The 27,841-nt window shown below is 49.7% G+C and overlaps 1 protein-coding gene across 2 annotated transcripts in view; it reads left to right on the top strand.

Annotated features, from left to right (window-relative positions):
- CTIF (cap binding complex dependent translation initiation factor) overlaps nt 1-3,356 on the top strand; it is a gene marked incomplete at both ends in the record, with an annotated part of 115,759 nt that extends 112,403 nt beyond the window's left edge. For both annotated transcript variants that reach the window (XM_082336621.1, XM_082336620.1), the window contains 2 exons: nt 1,284-1,337; nt 3,141-3,356. In XM_082336621.1, coding sequence (XP_082192747.1) covers nt 1,284-1,337; nt 3,141-3,356 — 270 coding nt within the window. The remainder of the gene's footprint in view (nt 1-1,283; nt 1,338-3,140) is intronic.
- Between the last annotated feature and the right edge of the window lie 24,485 nt (nt 3,357-27,841).

Below are 27,841 nucleotides of genomic sequence, written 5' to 3'. Positions count from 1 at the left end.
CTTTTCCAAAGTTTGCCTTTCCCTGATGAATTTCAGATACTAATAAAGCCAGTTTTCCCAATTTTTCTCCTTTTTCTCAGTGTTTAGTGCACACCCTCAGCTCCCCCTGCATGCAGGGATTAGCTCAGGGCCAGCAAGGCTTGTTCAACCCAAGGTGATGGAGCAGAAGCAGCCATAGCTTCATGTGTTGCTAGCACTGGTGATTTTATCAGCTGCCTAATGGTACAGTATTTTTTATAACACTCGAGCTCACTTTGTTGGCTGATGGAGAATCTTAGTATTTTTTATCTGCTTGAAAAACAACCAGAAAACTGTGCTTTCTCTTGTGGTTTTAGCAAAAAGCCTGAAAGGGCGTCTTTGTGTGCGTGACAAAGTCATAAAGATGAAAATAAAGAAAAATGTGTATTTTTGATCCAGTTTTGAGGGTCCTTGCTTGTGGTTTCAAGGTTTGTGAGGTGAGACATGCTGAGCTCCTGTGCTTTGCAATTGCCAGGTAGAGCCGTTGACCTTCACTGCCTGCCCTGAGTCTGAACCGAGAGGGGCGAGCATCTTCTTTCCCCATCCCATGCCATGCACATCAACGTTTTGGGTCTCTCTTGAAAGTTGCTCATGCTTACAATCTCGTGTTTGTAATACGAAGTTCATGGAGAGCAGAGCAGGGTTGGAATTGGTGCACCTAAGACACCATGGGTTTGCTGCAACCCACTGCACTCGCACCACTATATAATCAGTCTAGAAGGAGCCGTATTAATTACGGTGTATTGGAAGTAATGCGCTCCCATCACATAATTTTGTGGCTTTTAGAAGAGTGTCACCACGGGGACAGAGAGATTGGGCAGTGGGTGGCTGCCTCTCGGGCAGAGCCCTTCCCTTCCAAACAGCTGCTCCCAGGGTTGTGCTGCTTGAGTGTTGTCATCTGATGGTTGCATTTAGTCGCTGTGTATGTGAAATGAGTGCATTTTCTCACTGCCTGCCGTGGGATAAAAAAAGCAATGTAACCTTAATAAAATTTTTTGTGAAAGCTGTTAATCTAAATGATCTATATTCTGCCCTGCTTGCTGGCTTTCAGCAGTGGATACGCTGGTGATACCCTTTACCCCATCCTTTGTCACTGTTTATCTTAATTTTTTGTTTTGGTAATCTCTTTCCTCCCCTCTTTCTGATTTTCTGCCCTTTCCTCCTGGAACTGGCAAAAGCCAAGCTGGACGAAGAGATGGAAGAAAGGTCGTAAGGGAGGAGGAGGTCACGCATTTCTCACCGCCTCTGTCTTCTCTCTTTTGCAGTTGTTGCAATCTCAGGATGTGAAGGAAGACGCTGTGCTTTGCTGCTCTATGGAGGTAGGGAAGCACCTGCACCACCTGCCTTGGTCCTCATTGCTTTGCCCCTTGTGTCCTTGGCTATGGACATGCCCAGCAGCTATTAGATGTTTCCAAACCCAAACAGCCACGTTGCCGCTTTGCGTTATAGAATCAAAGAATCATAGCATGGTTTGGGTGGGAAGGGACCTTTAAAGGCCACCCAGTCCAACCCCCTGCCATCAGCAGGGACATCTTCAACTCAATCAGGTTGCTCAGAGCCCCGTCCAACCTGGCCTTGAATGTTTCCAGGGATGGGGCATGCACCACCTCTCTGGGCAACCTGTGCCAGTGCCTCACCACCCTCAGTGTAAAACATTTCTTCCTTATATCCAGTCTGAATCTCCCCTCTTTTAGTTTAAAGCCATTACCCCTTGTCCTATCGCTACAGGCCCTACTAAAAAGTCTGTCCCCATCTTTCTTCCAAGCCCCCTTTAAGCACTGAAAGGCTGCAATCAGGTCTCCCCGCAGCCTTCTCCTCTCCAGGCTGAACACCCCCAGCTCTCAGCCTGTCCTCACGGCAGAGGTGTCCCAGCCCTCGGATCATTGCTGTGGCCTCCCCTGGCCCCACTCCCACAGCTCCGTGTCCCTCCCATGCTGAGGACCCCCGAGCTGGACGCAGGGCTCCGGGTGGGGTCTCACCAGAGCAGAGTAGATAAAAGACATCACCGTGACATAAGAGCTGGCCCTTGAGACTCTTATCACTGGATTTTCAATGCATGTAAATGGATGCAAAAGGTTTGGTAGCAGGGGTCCCATCTCAAAATTGTATCATCCTGGTTCCTTCAAATCTCACCCTGCATTTATTTTTTAAGTGCAAAAACACCTGTTTTGGAGCAAAAGGTGCCCCATGGCTCACGCGGAGAGGTTTGCTGTGCTCAGCAGCAGCTTTGCAGAGAAATGCTGGTACAAGTACAGCAGAGTTTCATTGGCTTCACTTTTGGAAAGTGATTGGTCCGTGGGGACAGACGCTTTCCTTGCAGAGAGTGGTTGAAATTGCAGCCTGAATGGTTGAAATTCAGCAAAGCGACAGGCAGCTGAGGAGGAGAGGTTGCATTTTTGAGGTTAGGACTTTGGGGAGCTCTGCTTTCCAGCCCCACAAGCCTTCCGTGATGGTGGAATCATTGCTGTCCACTCCAAGCTTGGACTCCTCTGTGGGACCATGAAGGGCTTATGCTGCTCCATGGAGGCTCTCCAAGGAGTAATTGTTTTAAAAAACCCTTGGCTGTCCTCAGAGGAGTGGCACGACAGGTATAAATGCAGATCTCGGCAGGGCAGGATTTGTTATGCATACAGGAGGGCTCTGCTTATTCCGATTAATGACTGCGCGTCACTGACAGCTGTGAATCAGGGAGTAAATGAAGGGCCAGGTAGAAGGCAGGAATACCACATCACAGCCTGCACTTTGTTTTGACAATAGCGTGGTTTTTAGGTGGGACTTTTTTTTTTTTTTCCAAAAGCAATCCAGCATTGCCGCCTTTGAAGTCAGTAGGAGCTGAACCGTTCGCTCTTCCAGCAGCCCGGTGCGGGTGCTTTTGGAAACCTCACCCTTCGTGTTCGGCTCTTGGAGCCTGCTGCCGGGTGGTTTTGGTTTTCAGAAGCCACGACACCTTTAGCCTTGCCTGCCCACCCTGCCACATCGAGCAGGCTGGAGGGGTGGAGGGTGTCTACGAAAGCCGGCACAGTGTTTTAATATCATAGAATCACAGAATCATAGAGAATCTCAAGTTGGAAGGGACCCCTAAGGGTCTATATGCCATGGTTGACCTCTTCTTCTCCTGACAGCTGCAGAGCACCGGCCGGCTGCTGGAGGAGCAGCTGCCCGAGATGATGACGGAGCTGTTGGCGATAGCACGCGACAAGATGCTGTGTCCCTCCGAGTCCATGCTGACGCGGTCCCTGCTGCTGGAGGTCATCGAGCTGCATGCCAACAACTGGAACCCCCTGATGCCCACCATCACGCAGTACTACAACAAGACCATCCAAAAACTGACGGCTTGAGGAGCAGGGCAAGGTGGGGTGGGAAGGGACGAGAAGAAGACATGCACCTTGATGGGATCCGGCAAGAGCTTTTCCCATTTAAATCCCCCAGCAGACCAAACCCCAGCATGCTCGAGAATACGTTCGTGGGGTGGGGAGGGAGAAGCATGTTTCTTTTTCAGCCGCGTCGCCAAGTGCCACCCCTCTTCCCCGCCATGGTTTTGTTTTAGGGGTTTCTTTTTCTGAACTCATTGCTCGAGCAGCAGCAATGCATCCCGCCGGGTTATTGTTTGGCTTTCGAAAGAAGACAGAGAATTTGGGGGGGGAAAAAAAAAAAAAAAAGAAAAAAAGAATCTAAGTGGGGGCTAGTATTGTTTTCACACCATCCTCCTGCCTTGCCCCAGCCAACTGGCAGGAGACAGCAGGCAGCAGATGTCTCGGGAGGACAAAGCCAGACACACACTACACCAGACGCTCATAATTGATGGCTTTTGTCGAGCGGGGCTTGCGTTAGGCTTCCCCCCCCTCCTCCTCTTGTCTTCGACTTTCTGTGTGTCGTCCCCCCCTACTCACCACCCCTTCGAAGGCAGATCGGAGAGCGGGATGACTTTCTTATTTGCACTGGGTTTTCTTTTTCTCGGGCGTTTGTATTTTCTTCTTATTGTATCGTTGAATGGACAATTGCGAGCAGCTTGGAGACGGGGAAAGCAATGCCTTCCCGTGAGCTGACTAATGGTTTACGTGAAGATGCTGAAGCAGGAGGAGTATTTTAAAGGAGTCCAAAAGCCACTGCAGAAGTAACGTAGCCACCGTTGTCTTGCCAGTAACCTCCTCGATGGATTGAGAAACATGTCCTCTGAGCTAGGAGCTCTGAGAAACAGGGGATTCTGTGGCTCTTGCTGTTCAAGTTGCCGTTATCCCTCAGCCACTACAACTCATTTATTTTTTTGTAATAATTTTTTTGTTTCCATTGAAGGAGTGCTTTATTGTAATTACTGTCATGGTTGTAATTATACATTTAAATCCAGGCCTGTTATAGTCGGGCCTAGTAATGTACAGGGCGAGGGAGAAATGAAGGTTTGATGTTCTTCTTTAGAGACTGGTAAAGAGAAGACAAGCAATGTATGGCAAAAAGGAGGAAAAAAGAAGAGGGACAAAATAGGAAAAGCCGAAAATAGAGGTTTTGAGCCTGGCTTCTAACTAGCTGAATTTGCTAGCCAGTGTTTCTAGGTGTGCGGTGTACAGGAGCGGTTCTGGCCCATGGTCGGTGTAAGTGGTACCATGTCCTTGAGGGATGGAGGGGGAGAGTTTGCATGGGGATCCCCCAGTTGCTCCAGGATCCCCGGTTTGCTCCATGCTGGAGCATCCCGAGGGAGAGGGTGGCTGCGGGGGGTGATGGCAAGATGCCGCCTGGGTAAGGAAGTGCCCGGAGGACAAGGAGGCTGGTATGGAGGGACGCACAGCACTGTTGCATCGCTCCCCGAATTATGAACAAGACTTGGTGGTCTCCTTATTTGCTTGTCTAGCAATGCTTTTACCTACTAAATCACTTCTGGTGCTTATTTCGGTGAAGCCTAATGGGGGTGCAACTGCCCTGTCCCGTCTGCACAGTGGAAGAGGAGCCAAGGAAGGCATGGTGCCGGCAGCCCGTCCCATTTTCTTTCCATTATTCAATTTACTTTCCTTTCCTCGTGATAAGAAGAGAATTTATGCCATGGCACTGGCGTGCGCGGACCCGGGACCAGGCAGGCTGGGTCTCAACTCAGCAGCTCAAACCCTTTTTTCCAAGCAAAACGTTGAATTTCTGGTGGCTTGTAGAGACGAGAGATTTCACCCCAACCTCTTTGGATGTGCAGTATGTTCTTGGGTGCCTTATGAATGTGTTGGTCTGTCTGCGATGGGGAGGAAGGTTTCACTGCAAAATTTAAAGGGCAGAAGTTTTCAGCAGAAAATGCATTGCAGAAGATGAGAGTCCTGATGCTGCCATTCAATATTATTTGAATTTTCACCTGGTTGTCTGCTGATGCGGTTTCTAATCCACACATGGAGCAAGAGGAGTGAGCTGGAAACGGGAGCTTTAATTTTCCTGTCTACCCAGAAAACAGCAAAATTATTGCTGGATGCGCTGGACTTCTCTGGAAAAATTAATTTCTGCTTCGTGGATTCGAGGCCGGGAGCTTCGCATGGTGGTGGCACATTGTGTTGGGTCAGTTTTGTTAGTAGCCATGGGGTTTGATAGTATTAATGAGCAGCTGAACTTGATTAAGGCGGCAAAGCCGCTGAACTTGATTAAGGCGGCAAAGCCCATCAGTATTATAAGGCTCAGGGTTGTGCCCATTGCTCTTGGCTTTTCTTGCTCCCTGATTTCTCGGGGAGTGGAGGAGAAGGGGATTTAACACCCATCGCAGCGTGCCCAGGCACAGCGTCAGTCTTCTGGGAGAAGACCTGAAAAACAGTTTTGTCTTGATTGCTTTTTTTTTTTTTAAAGAACAGAAAAGTCCGATAACGAGGGTGCAGCCTGATGGGTCGGGGTGCCAGCGATCCTGCCGGCAGCGATCCAGACCACCGCTCCGGCCCCTGCAGCTTCTCCTTTCCCCCAGAATTTGCTCTTGGGATGTAGTGAAAGAAGAAAAAAAAAAAGAAAAACCCAGAGAATTGGAGATTTTGCTTCTAAAAACCTGAATTATGATCCATCAGTGCATCAGGAGGCATTTAGAGGCAAAGTGTAAGCCACATGGCAGTATTTCTGCTTAAGCATTTCCCTACCCCTACCAGCCATGAGGCTTTATTCAATTTTCCCATTGGGGTGCAGTCCTGCAGCCCCACTAACTGGGTTTGGCCCATGACTTTCCCCTCCAACACAGGGATTTCTCCCACTGAAGAAGTTTTATGTGAAATCCATCGTTTTTTAATGTCTTGCCATTTATCTTCGCTATTAATGTACATTCATCCAGCCATTAACCGCTTTGGTACATCAGTCGCTCTGTTGATACGTGAGAATCAAAATGTTGACCAAAAATGGTTTTTTTCCCCCAAAATTACATGCTGCCAATGGTATCTTTCTGAAGTCCATTCATAGGAAGCCGGTGGGCACATGGCATCATTAACTGTGGTACCGTGTTGGGAAAAGAGGTATCATGAAGTCATTTGATGGGGCAGGATGGGGAGCAGCGCTGGGAAGTTTTTGGGATTCCTGGTGAGAACACATAGGGATGTCAACGAGTATCTTCTTCTGGTTTTTTTGGCTTTCTTTAGAAACGGTCACCGAAGAGTGTAATTCTACAATGTGCATTTTTGAAGTTATGAAGCCACCGGCTACATCTCTCCATATTAGCCAGATTTGATCTTTGCTACTCAATAAAAGTATCTGTGTGGGGTTTTAATACATTTTCCCCGTACGGCTACATCAGCAAAGGGGAAAATAACCTCCTTGGGCCAAATACGTGTGGGGCCAAACCTCAGGCTGGTGTAAAGGCGAGTGGCTGAAGCATCTGCGGAGGAATGATGCTCTGCGCCACCGCCGCGCCGGTCCCCCTTCGGATGCAGAGCAGGTTTGCCAGCTCCCTGCCAGACTCCCCAGCATCTAATTCACCTCATTCCTGGTGAAATTATTTCCAAACGGAAGATTTTTGCTACCCACCAAGTGATTTGGTCAGTTTCCCCATGAGGGATTTCACCCCTGTTTGGAGAAGTCTAATGTATATGGAAGTGAAATGAAAATGGGGAAAAAAAGGGAAAAGTAAGTGATTTGCTTGGTTCCCCTCTTCCCCCGAAGGAGATTAATTAGTATCTATTCTTGGCATGATTGATGGCTTTGAAGGAAAACTTGTCAGAATAACTTATGATTTATTTTCATGCTTATTTTTATAACATCCCTCACTTGGAAGTCTCTCAAAATCTTAAATACGATTTTTTTTTCAATTTCCCCACTGGGTATTTTATGGCTTTACACTAATTTTGCTCTTCTTGGTGGTAGCTATTAGCCAGTCCCGGAGATACTTTCAGTATTTTTTCAGGAGAAACGACACTAAGGGTTGTGAAGTCCACTGTCAATAGCCAAGGGAGCTGCGGTGTCCTGCAGAACACAGAGTTAACGCTAGCAATTTTTTTTTTTTTAATGTATTTATTTGCATTTGAAAAAGCGACATTTTTAATTTAATCATATTTGTTAAACTAAGCGCTTTAAAAAAAAATAGAAAAATAAAAAAAAAAGGAAAAAGGTTTTGGGGAGAATAAAGACTAGATATTCATACTAGAGAAAACACAAACTCATTGTTTTCAGCATTTGAGAGACTGTTAAAACAAGGGAGCTAATAACTCTTTGTGGCAATTCAGTCTTTGTTTATAAAACATCCAGACCCACTGTATGCTATAAAATGCATCATCTGAGTAATAAATGTTTAAAGCTTGATATTTCCCCATCTCTTTGTGGGTACGCGCTATCACTTGTGATGGTCTGGGAGAGACCTTCCTTTGTTTAGGATGGAAGAAAAGGAAGATATGGGGGGGGAATATCCCTAATGGTGTCTGCTTGGAAATGTAGCAGAGGGACGGATCCTTCCCTCTGTGGAGATGGCTCAGCCCGTGCTCCTGGCCCCGGGTCGGATCCTGCACGGTGCTGCAGCTCCGGTTGGGGTTGGTCCCTGTCCCCATCTCTTCTCGTGGGGTTGAGGATGAAGCCCATGGGAGCAAAGGGCTTGGAGGTCCATGGGTGATGGACTGGGCCCCTCTCCTGGCTCTGCCTCCACAGCCGCCCACTCCCCTGCTCCCCAGCCTCTGTCCCAAGGGAATTTCCCATCTATTTGTGTCCTACCTCAGCTGGACCTGGGTGTCTGTTGGAGAACCTCCCATTTATCACATCCATTTCACGCAACGCTGCAGCATGCAGCAGCAATGAGGGCTCGCAAACCACTTCTGCCTTCTGCCGCATTCAACCTCCTTTAAAAAAAAAATAAAGCAGTTTTTCTAAGAAGTCTCCTCTGGAAAACCCTTCTCTAGCCCAGCCAAATTATTTTTTGGCTAATTGAAATGCGTGCGTTGGCCCGGGAAGCCACGCGGGTCACTGGAGGTGAGCGGTTTGTGCCCATGTGTCATCAGGCTCTGGCCAGAAAATTGGATGTGAAACGGTTCCTGCTTTTGAAGAAGTGTTCTTGCGAAATGCCGTACGTGACCATGTGCGTGTGCTCGGGGCTCACTGCAACGCAGCCGAGCTGCAAAATCAATATGAAAAGGAGGTGGAAGAAGGTGAGGCCGTGGCAGAGGGATCCCCGCTGCTGGCTGGGGGCTCAGCTCATTGCTGCAAGGCCATGAATAAATAGATGAGATGTTAAAATGAGGTGCAGACCCCTTGCAACCAGTGCAAGTCACCCAGTGCTCCATGCAACCCCGTATCTGCTTAGGGAAAGAGCCTTGGGTTTGTTAAATGCTTCCTGACTTGTGCTGCTGGCTCTCAGGATCATCTCCTCTTGCATCTTCTAGAAGCTAGGTATTAACCTTAAAGTCCATGTAAAACATTTTATATGAGTTTAAGTCAATCTGCCAAAGAGCTCACTTTTTCTGCTGTTCTGCCTGCAGTCAAGGTCTCAGCCATCATAAGCAACATCCACACTGGTGGACGTAGCCAAGGTCGGGTGGTGGATAGCGACCCTTAATGTAATCGAGCTGATCCGTGATGCTTGCTTTCTTTTTCCCCGTGTGCGTGGGCTCGTGTGTTTTATTTGTGTTTTATTTGCCCCTGAAAGCCCGCTTCTGCCACAGCTCCCCAGCGCAGCACGCCCAGGCTGGGTCCCCTGCCCAGGGGACCACGGTGTCCCCACACCTGATCTTTCCTGTACTGACACAGAAGGTAGAGGACATGACCTACCAGGCAGCGTCACTCGTGACATGGGGCATCGCCTGATCCATCCTTCTGCCCCAAGGCAGGACCAACCGCACCAGCACCCTTCCAGGGGGAGTTAGTCCAACCTGCTCATAAAACCTCTGGTGATGGAGGGCGGATTGCCCGTTGCCTCCCCAAAATGTCTTGTGATGGACAATGGGGTCGTTCCTGTATGTTTCCATAGGGCTATAAATTAGAAATATATAAACCCCCTGTTCAGTCCTTCGTACAATCACCAGACATGGCTTTGGGTTATTTTGATGGTAGCACAGGGAAAAACAATCAGCTGGTTCGTGCCATCTGCCACTGAAAAGCTGACCCAGTAGGAACTGGCTTTGTCGTGTTACTTCTAATCACTCCTGGCTCCTTCCCGTCATTTCTGTTGCTGCATCAACTGGGTAGGAGAAAGTTTTGCAGCAAATGAGACAAATCACTGCTGGTTAATGAGGGATAAACCCATCCAAATCTCTCCTTCAAAGCCACCCTTTCCAAGGATCCATCCCAAAACGTCCCCATCAACCACCCCAACCTACAGGCGGTGCTGGAGCTGGAGTTGGGCTTCTTGCACCAAATCAAGGTTGTGAGCATCTGGACCATCTTCGGAAAGAGCTTATCAACAGTGGAGTTGGGCTGGGAGCAGCCAAGCCAAGAGCGGGGATGGTCCCTGGGCCCCTGGGACCACTGAGATACGATAAATGAGAAAATAACCTGCAGTAAATACAAGATTTTGGAGCAGATGGATGGGCATTGCAGCAGATCTGAAGCTTTCAAGATGCAGGAATATTTCTGTGAATTCCTTGTGGCTGCCAAAAACCCAGACAGCAGCAAATAAAGAAGCCCCATGAATCAGAGTAATTTTGGCTTTCCTAAAACACGGCGAACCTGCGAACAGCCAGGATGTTCTCCTCTTCCAGCAGCTCCACTTCTAATACTGAATAATAAACGGACTTTTAAAATGCTCATGCTGGTGGCAAAATGGGTAACAAAGATAAATCCTAAGTGACAAAGCACATTCACAACATAACAGCATTGCTGCAGCGTTTGCAAGCTGAACTGTAGCTTAAATGATTATTGCTTGAGGTGCAACAAGAAGAACGATATTAAAACAATAATGCACATTACAGGACTATATGGCCTCTTCATTTTGGATCCTACATTGTGATCACTAATTATAAAGCCGGAGACTTGTATGGCTACAGAAATGTGACTACTGAGTCTAGCTTCATGTCTATTCCACTCCTCAGGACTTCCCTAAATTAATTCCCAGAGCTGGATTTCTGCAAAAAATATCCCAACCTTGGGCTATAATTTAATGATTTAAATATTTCCAGGGATGCAGACGCTGCCTGTAACTCTTGGAGACTTTCTCTTGTCATCCTCGCTGTTAAAGATAAGCGCAGGTTCTCAAGGATGGCTGGTCCCAGGGCAGGCCACCGAAACAGAGCCTTCCTGGGGAGCTTTGGCTTCCTCCGCCCCGTGCAAAGGCATCGCTCCCCTCGGAGCTGCGGCCTTCGAGGGAGGCTAGCAGCGTTGTGAAGGGCAAAGCCTTGGTGGACTGGATGCCAAGCCGATGCCTCATCCCGTGCCGGGTCAAAGCCACCTAACCATTTCCCACCAGTCGTAGCCATGCCACAGAGTTAATGGGGAAAAAATGCAAAGTTCCTCTCAAGAGAAATGCCAAGATTTCAAAATTCCATTCTGTCCTAAATCGTCTGAGTTTTTCACCGAACAAAGCATTTTGTTTCAATGTATGTTATGTTGCTGTAGCAATAACATTTAAACAAAGTGTTTGGACTATATTAGCACAGACCTTTTCAATAACTTCCCATAGAGCTTTCCCATCAAATTTTCCACTTTGGGAAAGCGATGCCAGGAGGTGGCGAAGGTCTGATGGGAGCAATCACCTCCAATCATCTCCAGGTGGAGAAAGCGGTCCATGAGATTCCCCAGCATCTAGGGCCGGTGCACAGTCCAAATGGGTGGTTATGGAGACCATTTCCACACTTCTGCAGGCAGCACCGAGCCTGGGTTTTACATGGGGGATGCTTGGAGGTACCAGTGGGGTCCCCAGGCTTCCTGGTCCAAGAGACAAATCTCATCACCTTTTGCTTCATGCATACACCAAAGAGGAGTTCCTTCTGGCTGTTGTCCTGGGCCTGGAGATGGGGAACAAGCAGCTCTCTCTTACCTCTAAAAATAATAATAGTGAGCTCTGCAGGAGCCTGGGCTTTCTTGGCATACAGTGCCGTGCTCCGGCATCAGATGTGCAACCCCCTGTGCAGGAGCCGGAGCCAGGGTGCCGTGCACCGGTGGGTCGTGAGCAGCAGCAGCCTGACGTGCCATGGTCAGGCATCGACTGAGCTGGGGGTCCCCCAGGTCCCGTGTGTCAACCAGAGCCAAATTATCTGTCATTGGCACTTTTTTGTCTGTGGGATAAAACCTGAACGAAATCCCGATCAGCATGTACTACTCCCTGCCTTGAGAACATCTCCTGAATCCTAGTGGTTCTCCTATAGGTTGGACCTATCATGCATAGGAGAAATCCTGTGTGCTGTCCAGCCGTGCCCCGGAGCTGCATATCTCCCTTACTGCAGGTGAGGGCGACCCAAACAGGTCCCAGCCCTGGTGCCAAGGGGAAATTTGTGTTTGAATGCATTGCAGAAGGGCCCATATCAATGGGATGGATCCGGTCTCCTGGAGATTCATCCCCTCCAGCAGCCTTGCAGGACCATCCTCTTCACCTACCATCTCCTCTCCAAACCCTCCTGGGCAATCAGGGATGACCATAGCTGGGGCTTGGCCCTCCCCAAAAAGCCCAGCCCAACCCTTGATCCTACAGACACCTCCAGGCATTTCTCCTGTCTATCAGCCCCATGAATAGAGAAGTGACACCACATCTCCGAGTTAATGCCACCAGCACGCTGGGGCGAGAAGAGCACCCTTCGAGCTCAGAGATCAATTTTGAAATTACGTTTTTTAATATTTTTAAATTTTGAACTCCAAAAGAGTTCAAATTCACCTTTCAAAGCAAACCTGGAAGAGGCCCGTTTCGGTAAATCAGCGGCTACGCAGCATGAGGGTGGGAGAAAAAAAACTGCGTCAGGAGCTGGGTTACCAAAAACCTGTCTGGTGGTAATTACACATGTCGTCTGATGAAAAACTGGTTTGAGGGCAAACGCTGTAAAATATTGCTCTGGGGAGAGAAAGACGACAAAGGTTGTGAAATCCAGTTCGCGGATTGTTTTACAGCTAAGGTAACTACCATCCCTAGGGCTGTATTTTACAACTCGTGCAAGAAATCAAGCCCCAGTTTGCAGATCTGCCTGGCTCTTCTTTTAAAGCACAAAAATGCGGTGTATTTGTTAGAAAACAAGGTTTTGTGCCGATTTCCTAAAGATAAATGCAGTCTTATTTTTTCAGGGTGATGAAGCATTTGGGAGAGGGATTGTGTTTCATGTGGAGACTGCAAGCGGTTTTTACAGTCATTGCATGGACACATCCTCCTGTATATATTCTTTATATAAAATTGCATTTCTGTTGCTTCTATGAGCAGTTAAGAGCAGTGCTGCGGGGGCTCACCACTCTCCCGGGGTGGGTTAAGCCCAAATAACCTGGCTCTGCTGCTTCGATTCTGTTTTTCAGCCCAATTTACTCATTTTTTTTCCCCATTCCCTCTCTGTCCTGTGACTTAAATTTCCCTTTGCTCCCTCTGTGTTTGCAGACAGGGCTCCTTCCCCTCCCCAGCTCCACGTTTGGCCACCTCGACTCGCTTTCCACAGCTGAGGGCATCTCTTCCTCGGTGGTGATGGCTTGTCCTTGTGCCAGTCCCCATCTGCACTCACCTTTGCGGGGACAGGTGACCATCGCTGGTCCCCGCCATTCCCATTTAGATCCCCAGCACCTTGCACAAGGGTTTTCTCCCTTTTTTAACACTTTCTGCTGTTGCAGACGCTTTGCCTGGGATGTGTTGCATTTGCATCCCAAAAATCCCACCAGCAATCGCCACCGCCCACATGCATTGATGTCACCCATGGAAATGCTGCAAGGAGGTTGCAGGGAGCCTCATATCCCAAGGTGGCCCTGGCTGGACACGGCAGGGGACAACCAGCTCCATGGGATGGTGATGCCTCATGGTCACCTCCAGGAGATGCTCCCATGGGGTGGCTGGGAAGCGTGGCCTGGTGCTCGCTGTCCCACCTGGACGTGGCGGCTTGTGGGCAGGGGGTTTTGGGGACACCTTGGGGGGCTCGCAGAGGGGTGAGGGTCGGGGCTGGCTTACCCCCATGGTGCCGCGCCGCAGCCTATTTTCTGGTGAGAACCATTGGGATAAAATTAGAAGTAGGTTGAACTTCATCTACAACTTGAACTGAGGCTGAACTCAGCCCTGTTTTGTTTTGTTTTTTCCAAGTTCACAAGAGTTCACGGGGAGGGAGGCAAGGGGGGGCACTGGATTTTTTTTTTTTTACTTGCTCTTTCTGTGATTTTGCTGGAGTCTGATTGCCTCATCTGCTTGGAAAGGCTCTTCTTGCAGTATTTCCAGTTCAAGATGGTGATGTGGTGGCTCAAATACTGCCACAGTCATTTATTTCATGTCAGATATTTGAGGCTGGGGTAGTGCAGGGCTGACCAAGCATTCCCTGTGCTGCCCTTAGTTCAGCCCTGGGTCTGTACAAGCCCAGCACAGGATGGGAAGGCCAAGGGAAAAACTGGGGTGAGTTTGGTGAGTACCTTGCTGTGCGTAAGGACCACAGTGCTCCACACCAGGGATGCTTTGAGGGCTTTTTGGCACAGTTTTGTCCCGTGCCAACTAGCTGGGCCTCCAGGCAATATTCCAGCATCGCCGAGGGGCTGATATGGACCTGACACTACTCCTAATTCTCAGTTTTCATGTGACCACCCCACAGCGGAGATGAATTTCCTTGCCTGGACGTGCTCCAAGGGACCTGGGAGCCAGAGTCACCGGAGCTCCCTGTCCCTGATCCCAGCCCGGTGGGTTGTGCAAGCTGCTGGCATCCATGTGAAGGCGTGTGGGTGGTGCGGAGAGCACGTACGGGGCTGTGCGCCTCACCCGGGGGGGTGACGGTCCCCTCTGGGCCACGGGAGCTGGTGCAAGCAGCAGCACAAGGACACAGTCGTGAAGGTTTCGCATCGGACCCCTAGCAGAGGTGCAAAGGGAGGAATGGCACTGCACCACTCCCGGGCGAGCTGTGTTTCCCAACAAGCCGATCATCTCTTCCCAGAACAGATGGGAGACTTTTACGGCGTGGTTATTTCACCTCCTAAATTACTCAAGAGTTAGTAGAAACTTTAGCAAAACGGACCTTCTAATTTTAACAAAGATGCCTCCTAGATCACTGACAAATTTAGGGAATGCACAGGGCAGACTCATTTCCTGGAACAGGAGCTACTGGAGGAAAAGTCCCTCCAGGCTGGCTCCTAACTATGACACATTTGATAGCCATTCAAGGACTACTGGGAAACATGTGTCATTTGTCTCTGTGAAGCTTCAGACAGAGTTTCATCATCAAGTCTGACTGCTCTGTGAAATAAAACCAGCTAATATCTACTAGCAGCGATATAACCTCTGGTGTTTGCATAGGATGTGTCATGAGGGTGATCCCCCCCGCCCCAGGTTTTATGTACGGGTGCAAAGTGGCTTTATCCCTGCTGCACCTTGTTTTCTTTCCTCCTCGCTGGCTGACCTGCCTTGTCCCACGAAGGGTGGCACAGGCTGTGGGTGTGCCCGAGCCGCCAGCACTGTCAATGAACTTTGGCACCTTAAACCATGGAAAACCCGACGTGCTAGAGGGAGGGATAGGTGCCCCGGCGTCCCAGAGATCGGATTGCCCCAGGGGATTTGCTGGGAGTCCCATGACGAGCCTGGAAGGGAGCCCAGACGGCAGGGCACCGCCGCACTTTCCACCCAGGGCACTCAGCCGGGGTCTCCGGAGGACAACCGGTGGCCTCTGTCCCTTGCTGTCACCCTTGTGTGTGCAAACCCCAACCCCACATCAGCCCAAGGTCTCACCGGGGGGTGATTTGCACCCGACCATGTGGGACCACCTATGCATGGGATGAGGGCACACAGCAGCGGGTTGCCCTGGTGCAAATCCCTCCTGCGTTTGCGTCGCGGGTACCAGGGGACCATGCCTCTACTTGCCTACAAGGGATATTTACCACAGCTTGACCCACATCACTCACCCCATGGGCAGTTGCCTGACCTTGCTGCCTTGAGGTGTTTTTTTAGGACAAGTCTTTATCTCCAGCCATGACCCACTTTGCTTCGGCTGCACAAGCCGCCCTGTTCACTCCCAGTTCACGGGAGCTGCAGCTTTGGCCACCAGCATCGTCCATCCTCCCCAGCCTCTCAGGGTCATCCCAGGTCCTCAGGGTCTCTCGCCGCTTTGTTTCGTCTCCGAGGTGTCAGATAGGATCTCAGCGCCAGCTGTTTTGCAGGCAGATGAGGAATCCAGTGCTGCAGAAGGGTTTTTTAATCTCACCCATCTCAGCTTCAACGTCCCTGCAAGCTGTTTCTGGGAGTCCTTGCCCAAGTGCTCTGTCTCTAGGAAACGCCGTTATCAGCCGCCCCCGTCGACCGCTCCAGTTCGAGCTCCCCGCCTCGCTGCCAGGGCGCCCATTCCCAATCCAATTTCTACTGGAAGCAGATAAGGCAGAGGAAGGGGATAAGGGCCGGCCAGCAGCCTGGTCACCCTGCTGCTGTGCCCGTCCGTCCCCCAGCTCACAAGGGACAGATGTCAGCATGGGGGGGACATGGGGACACCGTCAGAGCTGTGCTTGCAAGCCCACAGCCAGTGCATGGGCACAGCATGGGCAGCCCGAGCTCCCCAGCCCTTTGGGACAGCCGGGTGGCATCGGGACCAAAGCACTTGGGGTAGATTGGGGTGACACATTCACCTTCCTTCTTGGGTGTGCACACCCAAAACTGGCCATTCACAATAATATACAGGGAGAAGGTTCAAATTCAGGCTGGACTTTTGCATCGCTCAGTCCTTCATCCCTGTACACGCTGCAGCGTAAGGGTTTTCCTCCCTTTCCTCCCCAAAAGCTTCAGCGCAGCCTCACACCTCTTTTCCTAAGCACCCCCTTTAAACCCATCTCCTCCTCCCCTCTGCAATACCAAAAAAGGCTAGATTAGCAAAAAAATAGGTGGACATGATGGTTAGGGACCACCCATTTAGTCTTCCAGCTGGTCAGTGACAGCTGACTGGTGAATGCCTTTAATTAAAACTAAATGGTTAATAGGAAGCTGAGCAAAGGTCTCCCTCTTGGCTCCCGACGCAGGTGCCAATGGAAATCATGCTGAGGGCTGAAGTGCTCAGTGTCGTAACAGCCAGCCTCCGCCGTGTCCCCTTGCCAGGCCACTAACGTCACCGCGAAATCTTGCTCCCAAATATTGCTGCCCCGATGCAGATTAACCTACGCCTCTGAGGTGGGACATCCCCGTGGGCATCCCTCCATCCATGGACCCCTTTCCAAAGGGGTCTCTTGTCTCTGACCTGCAGTTTTGGTAGGAAATGGGTTTTAAGTGCAGAGTAAGTTATATTTTGACTGTTGTCCATTTGTGAACAGAAAAAAAAAAATAGGAATTACCCAATACCGAGCAGTTTCCCAAGGTTGGGAAGCAGGAGGATGGAAGTAATAATTAATCTGCAGTGGCTGGTGGGGGCTTTGCTCACCTAGAACAGCCTGGTCTAAGGGTCACTTCACAAAGGTACCTGGAACTTATAAAAGATCTTGTGCTGGCCCGAGGGAGGGAGAAAGAGGGGGTAAAAAGAGGAGGATGGTGAAGGAAGGAGTGACAAAGCCACCGGGATCCCACAGGGAAATTCATGCCTCCTTCCCGGCCCTCTGCTCCCCACACCCCCACCCCATTTCCCTAACTTGTTAAGCAATGGTGGGCTTGAAACAGAGCCTCAGAAAGTTTGATTTAGGGTCATCACCCTTGATGGAGCTGACACTATCAAAAATGCTAGTGAAGACGCAGTTAGATGCATTTTAGTGTGTATTTTAGTTTCAAATGGCCTGAATTAAAATCTACAGAAAGTAAATGGAGCTCTTTGACCAAAACCTCTACAATGAATGCAGACATCTCCACCAAAAAAATACCTTTCAAGCAGAAAAAAAAAATGTACTGTGTTGTTTTGAAATTCCTTTTTGCATTCAAAACATCCTTAGCAGATATGCGGTGCACGCGCCACAATTTGCTGCTTTATCGTACAGATCCAAGGCCAGGTCTTCAACTGGAAAAAATATTTCTAGCTGCGTGTGTTTGGGTAGGGCTGGAAGTTTTTATTCTAGCGGGGGGTCTGACGTCCTCCATCTGAAACGGAAACCCGCTGTGCACTGATGTCTGCTGCTTATCTCACTGGTGATGCTGTTTCTGCAGTTCCAGGGTCCTTATCTTCAGCGGAGGCAACTGTGTACCCAGAGCTGATTGCAATAAATAACACAAAATACTTTTTCTTATCAAAATGTCTTTGTGGGGAAAAACATCATTTGAAAATGGATAAAAAGTGGTTTTCTTGTCCTTGCTTTCATCTAATGCCTGTCCGGGCTGCTGTGCTTCTCCTTGCCCAGCACAAATCTGGGGACTTCACCCTGATTTTCCACGGGACCCTGCAAGGATCAGTCCAGGGGTTCCCCAAACCCATGTAAACCTCAGAGGAACCACAGATTTCTGGTGATGTTTCACACCCCTTTGGGGACGGGGTCCTTGAGCATGTCAGCGATGGTTGGGACTTCTGGGAACCACAGAGCAAGAACATCTGGTTAAACCCCCCCCCCAAGCTCCCTACAGTCCTATTGCAATTTGGTGCTGAGAATAACACACCCACCCCTCACCTCTGCAAAGCCATAAACCGCTGGCAGATGGCTGGACAACAGCTATTATATTCTATAGTAATGAGAAGAATAAAGATGATATAATAAATAGCATTTACCTGAACAAGGAATGGCTAACGAATGCTAGATAGTGATTTAGTAATGGAGGTGGTGAACTAGTAATAGAGGGAGTCTGGAGGAGAGTGTGTGAAGTACTTAGAAAATTAAAAGATATCCCAAAAAAGAAGCTTGAAGGACCTGGGGTTGTTTAGTCTAGAGAAGAAAAAACAGCAAGGGGACATAGTAAATCATAAAATATAGGGACTGAGAGAAAGGAATTAAACTCTTCATCATCACAGAGGAAGGACTAAGAAGTCATGGGCTTGACCTGCAGGAAGGAAGATGCAGCCTGGGTGACAGAGGACAGTTTGCCAGCGGAGGGGATAGTTAAGGCCTGGAAAAATTGCCTGAAAAAATAGTAGAGTTGCACTTGAGATTTTGAATATCAGGTTGGAAAAACACCTATCACAGGTGGTTTAAGGATAGCTGAATTGCCCTTGGGTTTAGGGGTGGATTAGCTGATCTGCGGTGCTCTCTACCAGCCCTATTTTCTATTATTCTGTTTATTTTTCTCTCTTGACTGGGTTAAATTTTGAAATTTAAGGAAATGTCTCACTTTGGCATTTTTATCCCTTGTCTGCAGACTAGTCTCCCTGCAGGGAAGATGTCTTCTCCTCCAACAAGGCTAAAAAATCTCTGAAGGACACACACCCCGCACGCAGAGAGGGCCAAAAAACCTAGAGCAGAGGCTACTAACAGCAAACCCCAGGGATTTAGTAGACATTATTCCAGCTATTGGACCAGTAAGGTCCAATGCTGAACAGATGGGAGCTTGGCTCCTAAAATGTCATCTTTCCAAGAGACGTACCCAGTACCAACCCTGACACTGGAAATGAAGGCTTGTTTCCACGAGATGTTATGTATCTGTCAACAGTGTGGGCTCTTGCAATCCTGGCACAGATAAAGACCAGCATAAGCACCATAAATCCTTTTGATGTTCCTCAAGCTTAAGCTCCAAGGACAGACAAAGATAGTAAGATGGTGATGAAGAAGAAGCAGACAGGGCTTTATATCTCAGAGCTTTTTACGGAGGAGGCATGTGGCATGGAGAAATGCTCCGAATAAAGCTGGGTCTGGAGAGCCTCGGCTTGGGAAGGTCCCAAAAATGAATGAGGTTTTAAGGAGGGGTTACAAGATGAGGGTGAGCAGGGAGTGGTTAGGAGGAATTTTAATTAACATCAGCGTTTGCAATGTTATTTAATAAGGTCCAAAAAACATCTGAGAGCAATGAAAGCTGAAACCAGCATTTTTGGAGCAAACAGAGGCAAGTGTGGGGCTGGAGGAGCAGGGTTGGCTTCCCGGGGGATGAGGGGCACCTGAAGAGGTGGAAGCTCCTGGGGAGAGAAAAGCTGAGAGATGTGTTTTGGGGCGATTGCTGGGTCAAACAGGCCTGGGTGGAGGAAGGGCTGAGCATCCCCAGGATGGGAGATGCCCCATGGATGCTGGCTCTTGGGGCTGTGTGCAGTGTAGGGGCAGCACCAGCCACCAAGGTGGCATTTAGGGAGGTAGGAGACCAGCAGCATCAGAAACTGAGTCCCTTTTGGGACCCAGGCACCTCCCAGCTGAGGTGCTGGGTGCGTTGAGGGTCTGCTGTCTGGATTAAGTGCCCTGCAGAGCAGTTGAGCCACATGTTTGCAAAGGGATGCCAATTCAGGCACGAAATGGAGGAAGCCGACCTTGGTGAAGGCAGGGTGAAGGCAAGGTGGTGATAGATGGGCACCCAGTTTTGTGGCACGACGGTGGGGACAACCACGAGACCGCAGCAGTGGTGCGGGGGACAGTGACCACACACCACGCAAGTCCATCACGCCTCCCACGAGCAGCTTTGCCCCCCCAGGACCCTGGCACGCGTTTTGGCCCCACTGGAGAGGACGCCATGGACCACGGTGAGGTTTGCCAGCCCGAATAACCCTGACGGTAAAGAGGAGGCCAGGCTGGGCTGTGCATGGCACACAGCGCGCCAGCCTCGACCGTTCAGGCTCTCCCCATGCCCTAACTTGTCGATGGGGTTGTTCAGAGTGATGACATAATTACAGTTTCAATCGCAGATTAATAAGAAGTGGGTTTTTTTTAGCAAACTCTGAGGCATGCCTGAACTGGAAGGGCATTTCACCTCTCCGCTGCCTGGGAGCTGAGGGTGCCATAGCCTCTTTGATGTCTCCTGGCGTGGAGGTTTTACAAACACCAGCGGCGGCGGCGGCACTAATGTGCCTGCTGCAACTACCCTTCCCATGGCGAGTTCTCCTTCGGGAAGCCACGCAGCTTTCATCTCCAGCACTCAGCTGGTCAATGGGTGTATAAATAGACTGGGGAGAAGCCATCACCAGCCTCTAAAATAACAACTTCTGCTGGTGGAGGAAAGTCATCCCAGATGCCATCAAAGGTGCAGGGGCTGATAACTGGGATGAAGGGGAAACGGAGGCAGGAGCAGCTTGCCCGAGGTCGCTCAGAGCGTTTCTGCAATGTGACAAGCTTAGGGATGCATCCGAAAGGCTGCAGCAGTGGGAGGAACTGGCAGGGCAAGGCTACCATGGACTATGCACCACTGTGTAACCATGAGATGCGAGGGAGAACTCATGCCCATGGGCCAGATACCAAAAGCCAAGCTTAAAGTCCAGCTTTTAGAGTTGTAGGGCAGACCCTGACATAAAACTGCTTAAAGCAAAACCACAGAGGGACAGAAATTTGTTGCTTCAGGAGATGGTGGATATGGAAGTATATATCCAGATCCAGTGTGACTTCTTGACTCTGTGTGAGGTCTCCCACTTTTCCTCCTCCCCCACCACTCAGGCCAGCACAGCTCATTTGGACTAGGTGAACTCCTCACATCACTCAGGGTAGGAGGTTTCAGTGCCTGACAGAGGAGCTTTTGCATACCCCTGGGCATGTCAAGCCTGGGGCTGTCCCTCAGCTGCTCCCATCAGGAGTCCCAGAGCTCAGCCAAGCCCTGCCAACCCAACCTTCAAAAAAAAAAAATCACCCAGATCCTCAAGCTGACTTAGAAGTCAGGATAGCTCCTAATAATCCTTTTTTTTTCCTCACCCGTCCAGCCTCTGAGTCTTCAGCCTGCGCTTTTCAAATTTCTCCTGCAGTTGGAGGATTGGAGAGTTGTGTGTGCTTTCAGCTTTTTCATGCCCACACAGCTCCTGGAGCTCAGATGTTTGTGAGCCTCTGGTAGACACCCAGGAGCCACTAAGCAGAGCCGATGGGTGGGAACTCTGCACAGAGGCTTAAAAAAACAGCTGAGACTTTGGGGCAGAAATGTATGACCGAGATCTGCTGTTTCCTGCTCTTCATGTCACAAGGACATGGTTTAGTGGTGGGCTTGGCAGTGCTGGGTTAACGGTTGGACTCGATGATCTTAAGGGTCTTTTCCAACCTTAACGATTCTGTGATTCTATGTTGACCATCTCCACTTTCAGGCCCATTTTCAATATTCCTCAAATTTTGCCTTATCATGATCCTGTGCCCCTTATTGCTTCAGCTGAGGTTGTTGTACTGGACTGTTCATCTCTACTGGAAGAAGGTGAATGTATTTCAAGCTTCTGAGCTCTGAACACCAAAATCGCCCTGTCTCCATCTTCCCAGAGTTTCCCAAGCTACGAGCAGGTCTGTATCTGGAGATTTGGTTTCCTGTAACAAAAGTGCTCCCTATCTGGAGATCTGTTTTCTTGCAACAAAAATATGCCCCAGGTGAGAAATTTGCCTCCTGAACTCAGTGTGACCTCCAAGAGCTGAAAGGCTTTGGATTAGGAGCATCGGGGTTGTCTGTGCTGAAAATCAATCCAACCCCGGAGCCGCACTGCCGAGAGTGGTACAAAAGACCTCAAAAGTCCCAAGAAATGTTGCTTTTATAGGATACCCACTAAAACATCAGTGCCTGCTAGTGGTCCAGGCCTCCCTCAGGCCATAGGTCTCCAGGAGATGATCCCAGTTGTTGGCTGAGGCCCCACTGTCCCTCTCTCCATGGGCAGCAGGCAGAGCCAGCAGTGCCTCCAACTAGTGATGCTGCTGCATGGGCTTAGTGCTCCACCAACTGCAGCCACATGTCCCCAAAAAAATAAACAAACCCCAAACTAAAAAAAAAAACTAAAAAAAAAGGGCCTGAAGGGTTAAAAGTAACAATGAAAGTTTTACGAGTCCAGGCTCCAGATGTTGCAGGCAGGAAGATGAAAGCAATCCCCTCTGCCTGGTTGTGGAGGCACTAAGCCCTTAATAGCCCATCCTGCGGAGGCAATGCCCTGCCTCCAGCCCCGCTCCACTCTGTCTCCCTGCTGGAAGTGGTTTGGCTGGGGAGCCCGCAGGGAACGAGTCGCTGCACGAGGCCTTTCTGTCCCACTGCTTGTTCTTGATCAGTTATAAAAAACAGAAAATTCTCCAACCATGAAATTCATTCCAGATTCCCCATGGCGTGCTGGGCTGGAAAAATCAAACCACAGGGCCTGCACTTCCAGGGGAAGGGTAAATACCACTTCCAGTGGGGCGTTTTGGGGTGCTGGGGCATCTCCAGGGGTTTGGTTTTGTTGGCACCAGTGTTCGCCCTTGGATCCCGCAGCCACCTCAGCCAAGCACCCTGCCCACCCACCCATTGCTCTGCGGGGTCCCCCACCACCCTCCCAGCTGCCCCAGCTCCCATCAAGATCGAGAAGGTTGGTTGCCCTTCTTTCACCTCCATCAGGCTCTAGCAAATGCTTTGACACCTGGTTTCTGCTTTCTTTCACTGGACCCCTTTTACAACTGCTTTATTTTCTGTTTTCCTCCTCTTGCAAGCTCTCAGCCTTGGCTTGCCTTGCCTTGCTGATGGGAGGCAAAACTTGTTTTCTGACCCATTTTCCACTGGAGGTTGGCTCTAAACTGAGCTAACAAGCTTCAGTAGTTGTGACACTGGGAGCCAGTTATGTCCCTTCACTGGCTGAACGATGGGACCCCAAGGTGTCCTACTCCTTTCTTTGCAGGGTGCCTTGGGCAAAACCTTTGGGGTTAGAATGTGATTTTTCCTAATTTTAAGCATATTCAGATTGACATTCTCACCTGGGCAGTTGTAGGGAATAAGAGGGGACCCCCTTAGCTCTCACACAACAACTCCCCAGAGGTCTCTGGTGGCCCAGCTCCAGCGCTGGGTACACACATGCCTCAGAATAACTTACATATTTTCTACAGGACAGAGGATATAAATACATCCATGGTAATGCCAGTCCTAAGTATTGCCAGTACAGCAAAATTAATAGTTAGTTCCTTGCAATATATGAGATTTTTTTTTCCTTTTTTCCATGCATGTTTTAATCCTGGTAACCAACAGCACCCATATCGTCATCTGACTTATACTGCTTTGTTTGTATCAAGAAGACTGCGAACACTTCACTGCCACTGAAAGCTAATGAAACCAGCCAGATTTTAGTCTCAGAGCTGCTCTAACATCCAGCGGGCCTCAGCCTCCCTTTCCTTTAGCCCTAACCCTGCACAGATGCAAGACTGCAAGTGAGCCAAGAGCTCTGAGCATCTGCCCACAACATCGGGCTCAACTGGGCTCAAAGGGGCTCAACACCTCTTGGTTGCAGGAGCTCAGAGCCCCCACCTCCCAGTGGTGCCTACGGACTGAGCTGTGGGTGGTTGGGTGGGTGGAGGGTGTAAGGGGACCCCCTCTTGTTTCAGCTCAAATGGGTGTACATTTACAGGAGAGAGTGCATGGGCTTCCCATCCTCTGCAATAAAGATCTCACCGTTGCACATGGCACCAGGCACACGCTGGGGCTGGGACAGGGACATCAACGTCCCTTTGCACAGGGTGTCTTAACCACTGAGGTAGAGTCCTGCTCCTGCTCAGTCCTGCTTTTCCTTGCTCACTGATCCAATGAGCATCTCAAAAGCCTGGCCACCAAAGGACCACTGCCCCGGCCTGGACGGCAAAGCACATCCTTATTCTCACCACAGGATCCTTCAACGAAGATGAGTCATAGAGTCATCTGATCTGAATCTGAATTCTCTCAGTGCCAGGAGGCACACAAGGCGCGAACATCGTTCTTCCACTTCGATCGGTCTGCGGCTGCGTGCTCTGGAGTCCCAAGGGCCACAGCACAGTCTTCTGTTGGTTTTTTCCTCAAGACATGACCGATCCAGTTCCATCTCCTCCTCCTCACTTCATTACTGATTTTCTCCATCTCCATCATTTCAGGTTTTTTTTGAAAGTTGATGCTCGTCGTTTCTGCAACTTTTTATTTTTTTTTCCGGGAGGAGGTAGTTGGCCTCCTGCCCAACCCCCATGACTTGGAGGGCCAGTGGTTTTTCTGTCAGGGTGGCCTTCCCTTAGGCTGCGTTGGTTCGCGGCACCTTCTTCAGTTTTATCCGGTGCACCCTCCAGAGGGGGATCCCCTATCCACCACCCAGGGGACGCGCCTTCTAGCCGTGCAGCCCCAGCCGACGAGTCATAGAGTCATAGAGTCATAGAATCATTAAGGTTGGAAAAGACCTTTAAGATCATCAAGTCCAACTGTTAACCCAGCACTGCCAAGGCCACCACTAAACCATGTCCTCGAGCACCACATCTACCCACCTTTTAAATACCTCCAGGGATGGAGACTCAACCCCTGCCCTGGGCAGCCTGGGCCAGGGCCTGAGCACTCTCTCCCTGAAGACATTTTTCCTAATACCCAACCCAAACCTGCCCTGGCGCAGCTTGAGGCCGTTCCCTCTCGTCCCATCGCTTGTTCCTGGGGAGCAGAGACCGACCCCCCCGGCTCCAGCCTCCTTTCAGGCCGTTGCAGAGCGCGATGAGGGCTCCCCTCAGCCTCCTCTTCTCCAGGCTGAGCCCCCCCAGCTCCCCCAGCCGCTCCTCCCCAGCCTTGTGCTCCAGCCCCTGCCCCAGCCTCGCTGCCCTGCTCTGGCCACGCTCCAGCCCCTCCATGGCCGCCTTGGGGTGCGGGGCCCAGCGCTGAGCACAAGTTTTGTGGCACAGCTCGACCTGCCTCTGCTCCAGGACAGTTGCTAGTTTGGGTCTTCTCCCTCCACCCAACCTTCTTCCTTTCTGAAAGCAGGAACTGGATTCACCCTCAGATTTCCATCACATTTCCAGACTTGACTGACTTTGTCACAAGGTTCAGGAGTTATTTGGTGTCCAGCTGACAAACAGATAGATGTGTGAACATTGGAGCCCCTTGGTTTTCGGAAACCAGAGTGTTTAAGGGAAAAAAAAAAAAAAAAGACGATGGTCAGATTCATCACCAGGAGTAATTTGGCAGTTTATGATGCTGGTGCAGTCAGCATGACGAAGGGGAAATGTCCCGGGCTTTTCCAGCGAAGCTGGTGACAGGGACCTTGGCTGGTAAGTGTGACACAGCGGCGACTTCCTCTTAACCACAAAAGCTACCTGAACCTATCAAGTGTTTCGGGTTTTGTTTCATTTCATCTTTAAGCCACCCAAAAATTTGTACATTGACTCACTGGAGTGCCCAGGGATGTCCCTCTATCTCTGCTGTGGAAATGTGCAAAAGCTGGGCAGGGACGTCCTCCTGTCAAAGCCTGGTGACACAGCGGGGTCACGGGGGACAGACCTCTCCAGCCATGGGCTGGGGGTTCAGGTCCGATCCTGGCCTTGCTGTCATCCCCAGCACAACACCTCTCATCATTGCCTCTTGTGCCTAGGCTGCTCTGGGCAAGGTCTTTCTCTTTATAATGCCTGGCCCAAAAAGGCTCAGGACCCCATGTGAGTCCATACTACCATACACATAAATGGCACAGGAGAGGCTCCATCCATCACTTCTTGCTGTGAACATTTCCCCCCATCGGTTGTCCCAACCCACATTCCTCTCCTCCCTTAAACCACCAGAGATGTACCCCCACCTTGACATCTTGTCTCCAGTCGTGTGCCCAGTAAACCAGGATGTATTTTTACACACAAGTAGACAACAAAAAGAAAATGCTGTTTTCACATGTGGGTGGTTTTTATTAATTCATTTTAAACCAGTTCTTCACCACTTTGCCTCCAGAAGCTCTTGCAGACCAGGACATGTATATATACATAGACCCAACTGAGCTACCATTTGCAGACTGAGTTAAGCTCTACTGGGTCAACTTTACACCAGTAAACAGTGAGAGCAAAGTACAACCAGCATAAAGAAAAAAGTTCTTCCAAGGACTTACTCTTTGAATTGTCTGGAGCTGCCAACCTGTAACCACCACATTGTCCTGAGGGCTGATGGACAGAAGGGTCCATTCACCTAATGGGCTTGCATGCAAACTGCAAGACCAGAGCCCACAGATGCCTTGGAGTAGATGGGGAACAAGTCAGATGCCGAGCATCACCTAAAGGAGACCGGGATCATGGCTCTGCACCATGATCCCAGTGAAAATCCATTTGCAAATGGTTTTCCCATGCGGAAGACCATGATCTCAAGATGGTGGCATTTTACCTCCTTCCCTCGCAGTACATCAGCCATTATAGACACTATCTTTTATCAGCAGTTGACACTTCGAGCATATTTCACATATGATTTAGCAGCAAAAAGTTACATCGTTTGACCTTTCTTTATTGCACTCTTCAATTACCACTCGGCAACATTGGGAAAAAAAGGCCCAACTGTGCTGTAATTTACTGTGTCGCAGTATATCATTAGACGATTTAGCAGTGATTACACTGGAGCTGTGATCCAAAGCAAGAGTACAGTTAAATAGAACAGACTGATTTCAGACATCCCAAATTTCCAGAGAAATCCTTTTATAAGGAAGAGAGGAGGGAGGCATGTCCCACTGTCGACTGGGAAATCAGGACTTCAGACTGTCTCAACCAGCTCGTGTCTGAGCCTCTTAAGTGAATGAGATTTCTGTAAGGTGATTTCCAAGGAAGGAAGAGTGGAAACCACAGCTAAGTCGTACAGAGCACGATGATACGTGAGGTCCCAGGGCCATTGCTGTTCTGTTGGAAAATGTCCACAGATGTCCATGGAGCTGAGGGTGCTCATGACCTGGGGAGGTGCCTGAATTTAGGTGCTGTGGGCATGGAGCCAGAAGGACATCATGTTGCTGGCCAGGAGTGACCTGGAGGCTGCACATCAGCATTTTCATTCAGGAAGGAGCCGGCTCTGCCCTTGCCCACAGCTCCTCTATCCAAGGGCAAGTCGGGGTTGTGGTTCTCCTTAATCCAGGCGTTACTGGATCATCCAAATTTGACCAGATCAAGAGAGGCCACATAACTGCATTTCTGACAAATTACCTCCAGCACTCAGGGTTTATGCAAGCACATGTGTTTAAGCCTGGCTTTGCACCAGCTGCAGAAGGACTTGAGTAAAGTGAGAGTGCTACAACCAGACAAAGACCCCAGCCGGACAGCACACCACCAAGCAGGACCACATCGGACCAGGTTTATACCAGGTCAGCACTTTGCTTTATGTGGCTGCAGCTTTTCTGAGCCCTAAAGATGGATTTACAGCATCGGCAAACCCCAGCCAAGGGGAAATTCTTTCTGGCTTTAACCTCCAATCTCTGTTTTAACCTTCAGACTACTTCCCACCCTGCATCTACCAGCCCTAGAGCTGAACAAGCTCTGGGTGAATGGGAACACAGATGAGCTGGTGCTCAGCATCCTTCTGTCGTGTTCTTTTTTCTTTTCTTTTTCTTTTTCTTTTTTTTTTTTTTTTCATTGAATGAGGGCTAAAATTAGCTCAGCAGGAGGTGAA

Source organism: Platalea leucorodia, assembly GCF_965183815.1.
Source record: "Platalea leucorodia genome assembly, chromosome: Z".
NCBI classification, from domain to species: domain Eukaryota; kingdom Metazoa; phylum Chordata; class Aves; order Pelecaniformes; family Threskiornithidae; genus Platalea; species Platalea leucorodia.
The sequence above is the reverse complement of the archived record's forward strand: the minus strand, read 5'-3'. Positions and strand labels throughout refer to the sequence as shown.